Here is a 14,204-nt window from a genome sequence, read left to right on the forward strand (position 1 = left end):
TAAACTTCCACCCCCACCCCCATCTAGACTTTACCACTCACCCACACACTCGGGTCAATACACACACACACACACACACACACACACACACACACACACACACACACACACACACACACACACACACACACACACACACTGCAGTAAACTTCCACCCCCACCCCCACCCCCATCTGGACTTTACCACTCACCCACACACTCGGGCCAATTTAAAGCAACCCACCAATCCGCATGCCTTTGGGATGTGGGAAGAAACCTACAGGATCATTGGGAGAACATGCAAACTCCACACAGACAGCACCAGGGATTGATCCTGGATCTCTGGTGCTGTGAGACAACGGCTTTACTAGTTGCATCACTGTGTCAGTGAAGTTGTTGATGCTGTTTACACGAGTCCATCCTAGTGAGTCACTGGATTCAGATAGGCAGTGATAAAAAAATCTTCAGTTAATAATAATGGTTTAATGGATTAAGAATTAACTAATCCAATCAGGGCTATCACAGTGACAAATTGAAGGTCTTTAATTGACCTGTATCTGTGCACATCATACAGTACACAAGGTTCAATCCAACTCAGCAACCATTGCACCTGTGATTGGCCAGTTCATAGAATGCTAGCTCACAAGTAGCGATAAGAAATGTCTCGCTGATAGCTCTCGAGATCTCTATCACACCGGATCTGTGCTTCCCCCCCAGGACTCCACTGTTTGGAAACCACAAGAATCTAGTTGAGGCTGTTTGCTTGTGTGAATCTGGTTGAGTTTCCCTTTTGTGAAGGAGAGTTATCTTTGACTTTTCTTATTTTAGGGTTAATGACAGTACTTCAATGCCCAATGCTAGAATGCATTCAAATTTGAATCCCCACCTCTATCTGAAACATTTCCATCAAGATGGTGGTCTAGCTGGAAGAGTCCAAGATTAAATCACCATGAAAGTTTTAACTATTCATTGGGAGACAAAAAGCTGCATATTGTAGTGAAGACTCTCCTCATAGCTCTTCCCCCTGAATCCACCTGATTATTTACCTCTTCCCTACCTACCATCCAGGGGCCAGAATGTCCCTCCAAGTGAAGCCTCAATTGACTTGTACATCTTATAATTGAGCATATTGCAATCACAGCTCAGAGAGTGAACTCTTCTGCAATGGACAAACCAAAGGCAGGTGAAATAATACTTCCACAGGTTGTGACCCGGAGCTTCCAGTCATTTGTTCCTTTCATTCTCCATTCCCCCACATTGCCACCCATTCCCCACATTCTGCATTCTCCACACTGCCACCCATTTCCCCACATTCTCCAATTCCCCCCCCCCAACTGCCACCCATTCCCCCACATTCTCCACTCCCCTCCCACTGCTACCCATTCCCCCACATTCTCCATTCCCCCCACTGCCACCCTGACCTCTGTCTTTGTCTTTCCCCACTGTTCCAATGTAAGCTTGAGGAGCAGCATTTCATCCTCTGACTGAGGCATCTTGCAGCCCTTGAGATTCAATACTAAATTCAATGGGTTAGCCTTTTGCTGCCCTCTTCTGGCATGTGGTCATACTCCTGTAGCATTACCTCAATTTTTCTCTCACCACAGATGCTGCCTGCCCAAGTGTTTCCACCATTCACTTTTATTTTACGTTTACTCTGCATCTCACATTCCCAGTACGGGTGCTTCTCTTTCCCACTCTCCTTCACCTGCTTCTTTTACACCTCCTCCAGCCAGCTCAGTTTTGACAGGCAAGCAGTCCTCACCCTCTCACTTGGATTGCTCCTGACGTATTTGCATCAACCTATTATCAGCATCTCCTTTTTTCTCTCCATCCCTTCTCTTCTGTGATTTGAGCTTGTTTGTTTTCACTCTTTCCCAGTTTTCGTAAGAAGTCATTGGCCTGAAACGCTCCCTTAGAGTTGTTTGGTTACAGCACACTATAGGCCCTTCAGCTGACCAACTTGGCATTCTGGGTTAGTCTCATTTGCCTGCATTTGGTCAAATCCTTCTAAGTTTTTCCTATCCATGCATCTGTCCAAATTACTTTAGAATGTCAAAACGATGCCCACTTCTACAGCTCCTCCGAAGTGTTTCCTCCATTCTCCACATTCTACATTCCCCCCCACTGCCACCCATTCCCTCACATTCTCCATTGCTCATCAGATACAGACCACCCTCTCAGTGAAAGAGTTGCCCCACAGGTCCCTCTTAAATTTCTCCCCTCTCATCCTAAACCTGTGCCCTCTAGTTCAAGAAACATCTGGGGAAAAGACTTGAGCATTCGTTTTCTTCATGCCACTCTTTATTTTATAACCCTCTGTAAGTTCACCCCTCAACCTCCAATGCTCTTGGGACCCACCCTTTCACTGTATCTGAAGCCCTCCAGTCCTGGCAACATTCTGGTGCACCCCTTACATTTTATTGATCTCCTTCTGATGGCTGGGCAACCAGGACTCCACGCAGTACTTTGTGATCTCACCAACACCCTGTGCAGCTGAATCATGAAATGAGTTCCCAGTTTTTGTACTCCGTTACCTACCCAATGAAGGCCAGATGCCTTGCTCGCCACCCTGTCCACCTAAGTTGCCACTTTCAGAGAACTATGCACTACCTCGATCTCTGTTCTACAACACACTCTACCTAGGGCCCTACTGTTCACTGTTCCTCTCTCCAGTGAGTTCTCTGCTTTTATTTCAATAAATTAATATACCATATTATAAAGAAACCAGCACAAATATAAGACAAAGCTATGCATCATATTTTATTTCTGATTATAATGGCTCAGAAGGTAGCATGTTAAAACTTACAAAGGTTCAAGCCTCACTTCCAGTTTGTGACTGCACCATTTAAACTGTCCTTTCAGGCGAGTGGCCAAACCAACACCCCATCTATCCTCTTGACATTATGCCATGGGTTTCTATTTTATTCTCCAGCTGAGAGGGCAGATGGTTTAACCTCTCAAGTGAAAACAAAGAGCTCAGTGTAAATCATGCCTTCAAGGTGTGGCTTGAACCCGGGATCTTTGCAATCAAAGGTGAGAGGGCTGCCTCTCGGACCAAGGCTTTCATCTCATTGGCCTGCACTGTTACTATGGCAACAACATTTTTTGTCCATGGCAATAAAGAAATCATGCATCTTCAAATGGAAGTGAACCCTGCACTGAATATGGACTGAAGTTCAAAAGCACCGTAACTTGTAGTCACAGGTGGTTGGACAGGTGCTTTGATTCATTTTTCATACAGTATATGGGCTTCACTGACGTTACAGCCCATATCTCTCACTACCTCGAGAGGGTGGTAACGACTGAGAGGCATTGTAGTGGGTCTGGAGGCACCAACTGGGCAAGGATGGCATTAGTGAATGAAATTAAAAAGAATCAGTTGAGAATCTGGTAGTTTTGAGGTCACCATTAATGATACTAATGATAATTAGTATTTTAATTTGTATAGTTTATTCTCATATACAATGCATATATGCACTGAAATTGTAACTTGCAACAGCTGGAAGTATAGTTCATTAAACACCTCAATAGTATGCATTAAATTAAATTGGAGAGATCATAAATAAAAAAGATCAATAATAAATATTCACAGTTACCCAACAGCAAGAAAACAAAACGTTTTACTGTGACCAGGTGCGATAGCAAGTTGTAGATTATCAGATGAATGTAAATTCCGCAGGTTCGAACCGGTAATCCAGGTTTTGGCATCACCAGTTTGCTAATTTCATCAACCTACCCTATGACCTCATCTACTGCTCAGTGCTTGCTGGAGGCTCAACCTTGGACTGGAGATGCAGTCCTAGTAACAGCACAGAACAGTTAAGGAAACATTAAATCAAGATGACATTTTAAACAGAAAAACTGCTAAACAGAGTGAATAAACATATCAGAAAGAACTTCAGAACTCCTATCACAAACCCACCATGTCCTGATAAGTTGAAACCAATGGAGCTATAGATTTATACAGTTCTGTAACAGGTTCTTCAGCCCAGAGAACATGCCAACCATCAAATCTGCACCATTATACTGACCCCATATTACTCTCCACCCATCAACTCCCCACTCAGATTCCAGCACTCACCTATGCACCAAGGTCAATTTTCAGTGGCCAATTAAAGTAACGACCTGCACATCTTTGGGGTGTGGGAAGAAATCCAGCCGGAGACCAAGAGAGGTAGCAGCTTTCAGGTTGCTCTGTTCTGCTGACCCCATGCAGACACTGGAAGAGTAAAACCCAAATTACAGAGTGATTGTAAATTATGGTGGTGCCTTGATGCCATTAGGGTGTCACAGTGATGGGTATATGATTTGTCAGAAGGTGATACATTATATCAAAGGATGCTATTGTGATAACCAAGTGGTGCATCAGATAACATTATATTGAGGGTAAATGGCTCCATCAATTATAATAAGGGCCAATTAGACAGCCTTGAGTGGGGTTCTTGGAGGTGCATGCAATTGGAAGAGATCACAAAGTGGGATTTGACCAGGTGGGATTTGAGAACAAGGATGGGACCAGGTTAGAAACAACAAATAATGATGGTGTGATAGGGTGGGCAGCTGATATAGTAAGAATCACAGTAGGAGTCTCAGGGTATATCAGGGGGTGTTACATTGAGGGTCTTTGATGCCCTTTTTATCCTGAAATTGTGCCCTCTTTTCCCAAACTCCCCTACCATGCCATGGGAAACAACCTTTCAGGCCTTTTAGCATTTGAAATTCCCTTATGAGGCCCCCCTCATTCGCACCACCTGAACCAGGACTCCAAAGTCCCCTTTGCAGCTTCTAATTTTGAATTTTCTCTCCATCTAAATAATAGATAGTCTGTAATAATAGTCTGCCCATCGATTTCTTCCACCAAAGTGTATGACTTTCTGACCTTTTATTTCATCTGCCACCTCTTTGCCCCTTCTCCTAATCTATCCATCTCTCTGCTGTCTTTCCATATCCTCACTATCCACCCAGCCGTCATAGAAATGAGGCCCCAGCAAGGAATGAACTCACGACCCCAGTGCTCTAACTACTGAGCTATTGGACCCTCTGTTCCATAATCCAAATAATTTATATACAAGGTAAAGTGAAGCAGCCCCCAACACTGATCCCTGCGGAACACCATTGGTCACCAGTAGCATTCCTTTATTTCCCCTCCCTGTTTCTTGCCAATCATGTTAGTATCCTTCCTGTAATTCCATGGGCTCTCACCTTGTTTAGCAGCCTCGTGTGTGGCACCTTGCCAAAGGCCTTTTGAAAGCCCAAATGCACAACGTCCACTCCATTTTCCCTGCCTATCCTCCTTGTGATCTCTTCAAAAAATTTCAATAGGCATGATTTTTCTTTAAGAAAACCATGCTAATGGGCCTATATTTTCATCACCTCTAAGTATTCTGTAACCTTATCCTTGACAATCAACTCCATCATTTCCTAATCACTGATGTCAGGGTAATAGGTCTATAATTTCCTTTTTGCTGCCTTCCTCCCTTCTGAAATAGCGGAGTGATATTTGCTATCCTCCAGTCCACCATGACCATGCAAGACTCCATTGATTCCAGGCAGTTCATTACCAATGCCTCCACAATCTCGACAGCTACCTCCTTCAATCTCAAGGGTGCATTCCATCTGATCAGGGAGACTTATCTACCCTTACACTATTTAGCGTCCCACGTTCATTCTCATATGATCTTGACTGCACTCACTTCTCTTCTCAGAGACCCTTGAGAGTGCAGTATGCTACTAATGTCTTTCACAGTGAAGAGTGATCCAACATATTCATTGAGTTCTTCTGCCATCTCCTTGTCTTCCATTACAATTTCTCCAGCATCATTTTCTATCGATCCTATGTCTACTTTTGTCTTTCTTTTACTCTTTATATATTTAAAAAATCTTTTAGTAGCCTCTTTGATATTATTTGCTTACCTCCTTTTATAATTCATCTTTTCCTTCCAAATCACCTTCTGAGTTGTCTTCTCCAAGTTTTAAAAGCTTCCCAGTCCCATATTTAGCCATTAATTTTTGTTTCCTTTTCTGCCCTCTCTTTTGGTTTTACTTTCGTTTTAACTTCCCGGTCTCATTTTTCCATTCACAATTTTTCTTCTTTTTGGCATGCGCCCGTCCTGCACTTTCCTCATTTCACGCAGAAGCTCCAGCCATTGCTGGTCTGCTGTCTTTCCCCATTGGTGTTCTTTTCCGATTGACTTTGGCCAGTTTGTCTCTCATCCGACTGTAATTTCCATTACAGCACTGAAATACCGTAGTGTTGGACTTTATCCTCTCCTTTTCAGATTTCACAGTGAACTCAATCATATTGTGGTCACTGCCTCCTTCAGGTCCCTTTACCTTAAGCTCTCTAATCACCTCTGGTTCATTACACAGCACCCAATCCAAAACAGCCAATCCCCTGGTGGGCTCATCAACAAGCTGCTCCAAAAAGCCATCCTGTAGGCATCCCTCAAACTCTCCCACCTGAGGTCCTGAACCGACCTGATTTTCCCCATCTACTTTCATGTTAAAATTCCCCATTATTCTGACATCCTTTTTTATTTCCATTTGTACATTGTCGTCCACAGATCAGATGCTGTTTGGAGGCCTGTATATAACAGCCATTAGGGTCCTTTTACCTTTATCATTCATTAACTGAATCCATAAGGATTCTATCCTATATCACTTCTTCTTTATGAACCCAGTGACGTCCATCCTTTAGCCCTGACTCAGCAATGGCCACAACATCGTACCCTCCAATCTGTAACTGTACTGAAAGATCATCCACCTTGTTTCAAAATTCATCCCAACACCTGCACCCTTTCTCCTCTGCAGAACATACCTGGAGGAGGAGCTGATGAAAGCCCGAGATAAACCCAAGCTGCGGAATGACATGTACAAGAAAATGGTAGAAGTGGACCCTCAGGCGCCAACCCCACAGGAGCACACTCAGCAGGCAATAACTAAACCACGATACATGCAGTGGAGAGAGTCCCTCAGCTCGACGGCAACACTAGGCTTTCGCATTGAAGGTGTTAAGGTACCAGAGGGTTTGGGGTTGGTTTTTGTCTTCTGGAATGTACTAGTTTGTGATGGTCGCTGAGGAGAAAAGCAAAGGCATTTTTCTCCTGTTTCTCTCATTCAGGATTGACAGCACTGGTAACTCGGGGATAAGATTTCTCAGATGCCACAAGGCGAGATCAAGGTTCAAATCCTGGCCAATGCAAAATGCCCTGTTTGGATGGCACAGCTGATGGATCTGCTGCATCGCTGCTCCTCTGGGTTCAACGGGTGTTGTCTGTGCAGAGTTTGCACCAACTCCCCATGATCACGTGGGGTGCCTCCAACATTCCAAAAGCTCACAAGCTCATTGGCCACTGTAAACTGTCCGGGTGTTGGAAGTTGGCAGGAGAATCAATGGGTGATAATGGGGGTATGAGAGGGAAAAAAAGGATGAGTGTGAATGTGGGGGGTTTGATGATTAGTGTGGATTGGGGATGGGTTGAGGGTCCAGTCTCTCAACAGGACCTTCAGCCCATCCCTTGAGTCCCACAGCAAGCTTGCATGTCCCTATTCCCACTCCCACTCCTCTCTTGGCCCCCATCTTGCGCTATGGGGTCAGGGGGAGATCAATGGGAGATTGCAGTCATCAGGGAGCTGTAGCGGATGGGGAGGTTGTTGTGACTGATTCCCTGGCTGTGTGTGACCTTGGAAGAGGGTAGCATGGTCAACTGTGTGAAAGATAAGGGAGAATAAGGAGAGAATGCACAACCATTCCAGACATTGTACAGTCCACTTCAGTACCAGTACCAGAGATTATTAGACTGGAAGGATTGAATCTGTGCTGCAGCTTGGATTTGGAAACAAAATGAATGGAAGAAAAAGGGTGTTGAAGTCAGGGCAGCAGTTTGCCAGGTCAGAGGGATCACGTGTGTTTTCTTTAAGGAGGCAGACACAGTGTCGCAGCTGGTAGAGACACAGCCTTGCAGTGCCAGGGACCCGGGTTCAATCCTGACCTTGGGTGCATCCTGTGTGCATGCATTCTCCATGTGGCTGCATGGGTTTCCTTCGGGCACTCTGCTTTCTTCCCACGACCCACAGACGTGCGGGGAGGATGATTAGTTGGCTCTAAATTGCCACTAGGGTGGAGGTTAACAGTAGAATCAGGGAGGAATTGTGAATATGGGGAAAATGAAAAAGGGTGGGATTCATGTAAGTACTGTATTTTCACTCATATAATGCGCACACGCACATAACGTGCAGAAAATCAAGGTGTAGTAGTCTAAATTCTGACTGGCAAAATCAATTTGCATTTAAATGAGACAAAACACATACCAGTACTGCCACAATTAATCTCCAGCAATTAACACCCAATCAACCCCCCCCCCCCCCAACCACCCCAAGGTGTCAATCCACCATATTATAGATGCCAGCCTACTGCAACACATTAATAAGCTTTGGAGAGGAATCAAAAAAATTGATCGAAGACAGGCTTCAGAGTTGAGCAGGATTTTAATTCTTAATGTTGTCTCAAACCAGAGGCACTTGATACATTAATCTCCTCCCTCAGGGATGGGTCTGGGCAATTAACATTGATAAGGTGCAGTGCCCTAGCCAGAATGTCCTGTTTATAGGAACACCAGTACAAAGAGATATCCCCAAGATCAAAATTTTCCACGCCCACTATAAATTGTGTGTGTTCTTTTGTTGCCGCTAAAACATTCTCATTATTGCTATAATATTCTCACACTCGCTATAAATTGCTGGAGTGTCTTTCCCATGGCCGCTATTACTTGTGCACGTTCTTTCAACATGTAAAAATATTCTCGTATAGCGTGCACATGCATATAATGGGGGGGGGGGGGGGGTTGGTACTTAGTTTATAAAATATGGTAGGTGGTGGACATGGACTTGGTGGGCTGCAGGGGCTTTTTCTGTGCTGAAACTCTCCATGAACCTGACAGTGGCACATTTAAAAGGAACGGCAACAATCTTGTCCAGTCATTCATTGAGGGACAACCATCAGCAGTTATTCCCCTTTCTTATACCACACTCTGAAAGAAATCAAAGACCTGCCCATTACTTGCCCTCCATCAATGACACTTTTGTGCAACGTGCCACCCATCACCTCTTGGGACATTTCCAAATGATTGAATTCCAACTCTGAAGGAACCACAATTTCCCTCCAGCTCACATCGAGGATGTTAAAATTATTCTCTTCCATTCCTTAGCCACTGATTTCACCCCCCCTCATTGTCTCAAGGTAAACCAGACTTTCCATAACCACTATAATTTAATACGTTTCAATCTCTCCTTAGTACAACCAGCCTCTACTTTGTTGCATCATCCAAGTGGTACGAAAACTCTCATCCATCCAGTCCAGTGCTTTCCTGTAAGCCTGAGCTCATCCAAGCATTCCTGCACCATAACTCACAACAACCCCGACTGACATCCTTTCCTTCACCAGTCTAATCAGCAGGCACCTAAAATATTAACGTGATCTTCTTCTATTTAAATCGCCTTTCCATTATTGTTAACTCCTTCCAACCTCTGAGGAGATTCAACATGTCACCGGACACTCCATCGAACTTCTGGAGTGGAAAGTAGACTGGATGTGGTTGCATCACAGCCTAGTTTGGCAATTCAGTGTCCTAGAACACAGAAGGCTGCAGAACGTGACAAAGTCATCACAGGCTTTGACCACCTATCCATTATGAGGTGCTGTCTCAAGAGGGCAATCAATATCGTAAAAGACCCCCCATCACCCTGGACACACCCTCTTCTCACTGTTACGTTGGGGCAGAAGGTACAGAAGCCTGAAAAAAACAGAACCTCTAGGTTCAAGATTAGTTTTGTTCCAACAGGTATCAGGCTCTTGAACCTTCCCTTGGAACACTAATCAAGGACTCCTCCAACACTACAAAAGGATTGTCTGCACTATTGCAAGCCATTTTATTTGCACTAAGATTAGTGTACACGGTTAGCATAGTTCTGTTACAGCACCAGCGACCCAGGTGCAGTCCGGCGCTGTGATGTTTGTATGCTCTCCCCATGTTTGTGTGGGTTTCCTCCGGATGCTTCAGTCTTCTCCCACCCTTCAAAACGTATGGGTTGTTGTCGGTTAATTGGGTGACATGGGCTCGTGGGCCTGAAGGGCTGTATGTCTAAATTAAAAATTTAAAATGTAAATAATTAAATTTGAATGTTTATTATCTATCTTATTTTCTACTTTAATTTAATTCAGTTAGTTTACTATTGTAATTTTTCTTTACAAGTACCTGTTCGGCTACAGCAAGTAAGAACTTTGCTGCATCTGTACATTGCACAGTCGGTCTGTCAATAAACTCGTCATCAGCTCCCTTCTAAAACCTCTCTTCTTCTGACCATCCACTCTTCTGCTATTGCTTGTTGCTCCAGATTTTGCATTCTCTGTGGAGTCTTCGTTCTTCTGACACTGACCTTCTGTACTCCCTGCTATTGTTTCCAACAGACTGAGCCCCAAAGGTGGGGTTCTCTCTTCTCTCCTCCATCTGAGCCACCGAATCCTACAGTACAGGAACAGACCCTTCACTCCTCCCCTTCCCAGATTCACGCCCTCAACCATCCAGTTCCCCATTTATGTTCCCCCTGCATTCACATCACCCCCAGATTCCATCTCTCATCTACACACAAGGGTCAATTTAGAGCAGCCAGTTAACTCTCTAGCCCACCCATCTTTGGGATGCAAGAGGAAACCAGAGCACTTGAAGGGAAACTCATGCATGCAAACACCAGGTGGATAGCGCCCAAGGTCATGTTTGGAACTGTGAGACAGTGACACCACTGGTTACAGCATCTGCCGCTCTGTTCTGAAGTGCACCTCCTCCCTCGCTATCATTCAGGCCCTAAACAGTCTTTCTAGTGAAGCATTGCTTCACTTGAGAAGCTACAGGGGTCAGCTATTGTATCTGGTGCTCCCGCTGTGACCTCCTCTAAACCAGAGAGACTGGACGCAGACTGGAAGATTGTTTGGTTGAGTACCTTTGCCCTGTCCGCTGCAATATTGGGGACATCCTAGTGGCCAACCATTTTAATTCCACACCCCACACCCACTCCAACATGTCTGCCGATGGCTTATGAACTCCCAGACCAAGACATCCCAAAAATTCAAGGAACACCACCGTATATTCCGGTTGGGCACTCTTCAACCATTAGGGACCCCTCCCCCCCCCACCTCGCTCTCTTTCCTCCAGCTCCACATCCTCTTCCCTTTCCATTCATAGAGCTGCACCCTCCCTTATCCCCTCACCTTTTTCCTTTTCTTCTTTCCAACCCATATCCACCTCTGACCTCTTATTGTTGGCCTGTACTCCTCCCTGCCCTTCCTCTCCTCTCCTCCCCACCCTCTCCCTTTATATTAAGGGGCCTGTCTGCTTTTTGCTCATACCGTGACGAAGGGGGTCAGGTCCTAAACGTTGTTTACCCTTTCCTACTTGCAGACTTTCCTGATTAACAATATTCTTAAGTCCTTGTTGAAAATTTAAATTCCTGTTATGGACCCCAAAAACCAGCAGCCATAGATATGCACCACAACACAGGGTCACTTAAACAAAAGTAGTTTTTAATAATTATATTTGAACAAGAAAACAGAATTAAACTTTAACTTATTACTTAACCTACCTAACCCACTTAATCCCCCCTCTAATACTAAGTGCAGGTGTGTGTAATGTGTATTTAAGATTAGAAAAGTTCTTTGGATCACAGTCCAATCTCACTGCTTGCAGGCAATTCTTGTACTGTGCACAGAAGTTAGCATTAACAAAGTTCACCAGACTTTTGTGCTTAACAGCCAAATGGTTACCACTCAGGAGGGTTCTTGCTGGTTTTCAGAGAGAAATTTCTTTTCCAGGACATCCACAACTGATTCCTTTTCAAACAGTTGTGCTGGTGAAACTTGCCCCCTTCAGGGTTCTCCAGATGATCCTCTTTCTTTCAGAGTATCTTTCAGTCAGTCAGTCTTCTCCTTTGACCAGACAGCCTTCCAAAGGTTTTCCAGCTTTGTCCTTCTGGAACTGATTTCTGTCTCCTTTCTCTCGGTTTCACACCCTCCCTCTCTGATAGCAAAACTGTTCTGTCTCCCTGCAAAAGTCACATGCTCTCCCTGGCAAGCTGTATGCTGCAATCTTGTTGCTCTTTTTGCAAAAAAGCACTCTGCAAAAATCCTGCAAATATTCTGTTTTAAAATGTTTGTGTGCAACCGGCTCTAACAATTCCTCCCAAACTACCTCTAAATACTCTGTCACATTCCTCACTGAAAGCTTGCTCCTTGACTTGAGCCGAGGTCCCCTGTCCTAATTTCCTCTTCCATGACTTCAAAACACTTCCCCGAAGCCCTTGAGGATATTTTCCAGAACTCTTTGTTCTTGTTGTTGTTGAGTCGCCCTCTTTTTATGAAGCAATTCTGCCTGATGGGAGGAATGACCTCAAAGGCCCTGCAAGCTCACATGGTTAACTTGCCCCTTGAACTAGATGAACTGAATTTTGGTCCAGACTGGGGTCCTAACACAAATTTAAACTCTCTCGCACTTGGACACCCAAATTAAAGTCTCATTCAGAATCTGGCAATCAAGAAATATCCATTTCATGCATCCATCCACTAATGCCAGTATAAAATCTTTACAAATGCACCATTCCCACAATTTGAAACAGACTGGACCTTTAATACTAGACTGACTCCAGCTTTAGACCAGCCTGTCTTGCCAGTGGTGAATTACACTGCCAGCAACATCCTGCCTAATTAAATCTTTGCTTCATCAAATTTTACAAGATGCTTTCCAACACCATAAGGTTATTGGAGCAACAGGACAGGAATATAGACTCCAGAATTTGCTGTGCTGACCTTAATTGGTGTGTACTGTTAGTAACCATGTGCTGTCGGACACTACAATCCTGTCATTTATTATTACCACCAAAGGCTGTGAGATTCTGCAGCACAGCACATGTTGGAGTAATCTGCCATCTGGTGGCAGGAACAAGTATGGCAGCAGAGAGACAAAACCTGGAGTCAAAAAAATTGCAGGGCATCTTTCCAGAGAAAAATAGAGTTAAATTGTGCAGGGGCATTATCTTTCATGCTGAAAGGTACTGGTGAGGCAGTTCTGGTCTCCATGCTTGAAGAAGGATATACTGGCCTTGGAGGCAGTCCAGAGGAGGTTCACCAGGTTGATCCTGAAGGTAAGGGGGTTGACCTACGAGGAGACACTAAATCGCCTGGGATTATACTCACATGAATTCAAAAGAATGAGAGATCTTATAGAAACATATAAAATTATGAAAGGGATGGATAAGATAGAGGCAGGAAAATTGTTTTCACTGGTATGTGAGATCAGAACTAGGGGACACACAGCCTCAAGATTCAGGGGAGTAGATTTAAGATGGAGATGAGGAAAAACAGTTTTTCCCAGAGAGAATGAATCTGTGGAATTCTCTGCCAGGGAAGCAGTTGAGGCAACTTCATTCAACATATTTATGGTTCAGTTAGATTTTCACATAAAAATGGAATTAAGGGATATGGGGAAAAGGCAGATAGGTGGAGTTGAGTCAATGACCAGATCAGCCATGATCTTATTGAATGACAGAGCAGGCTTGATGGGCCTGATGGCCGACTCCTGCTCCTCTTTCTCATGTTCTTATGTAAACTGTTTCGCGATTGTGCTTGAATTGTACAAAATGCCATTGGGCTTTGGTCAGAGAGTGGTGTACAGTTCATGTCACCCCACTGCAGAAAGGATGTGCAGGAGAGAGGGTGTCGACAAGATGGATAAATGGAGTACAGGGAGGAGGCTGGTGTTGTGTGCTGTTCCTCAAAGGCAGGCTGAGGGGAGATTTTGCAGAAATGCCTTAAATAATGAGAGACTAAGACAGGATGAACAGAAAAGGATCCATTTGCCTGCATTTGGTCCACCTCCTTCCAAGCCCTTCCTATCTGTCCAAATTGAATGCACGTATACAGTTTCCACTGGCAGCTCATTCCAGGCACGGGCCATTTTTCAAAGTGAAAGATTTTGTTCTTCAGGACCCTCATAAATCTCTCCCCTTTCACATTAAACCTCTGCCCTCAAATTTGAGGATCTTCTACCGAGAAAAAGACTGTGATTCATTGCATCTATGAACCTCATGATATTTATAAACTCCTAGAACAGTGGTTCTCAAACTTTATCTTTCCTCTCCACATACCATTTTAAGTAATCCCTATGCCACAGATGCTCTGT

General features: G+C 44.3%; 1 protein-coding gene across 2 annotated transcripts in view; it reads left to right on the forward strand.

The window, feature by feature from the left end:
- The window catches only part of itpka (inositol-trisphosphate 3-kinase A), a 91,747-nt gene that overhangs the window by 65,782 nt on the left and 11,761 nt on the right, over positions 1–14,204 (forward strand). For both annotated transcript variants that reach the window (XM_069917151.1, XM_069917150.1), the window contains exon 4: positions 6,790–6,994. In XM_069917151.1, the coding sequence (XP_069773252.1) occupies positions 6,790–6,994 (205 nt within the window). The remainder of the gene's footprint in view (positions 1–6,789; positions 6,995–14,204) is intronic.

This window comes from Narcine bancroftii, chromosome 2 (assembly GCF_036971445.1).
Source record: "Narcine bancroftii isolate sNarBan1 chromosome 2, sNarBan1.hap1, whole genome shotgun sequence".
In the NCBI taxonomy this organism is placed as follows: Eukaryota; Metazoa; Chordata; class Chondrichthyes; order Torpediniformes; family Narcinidae; genus Narcine; species Narcine bancroftii.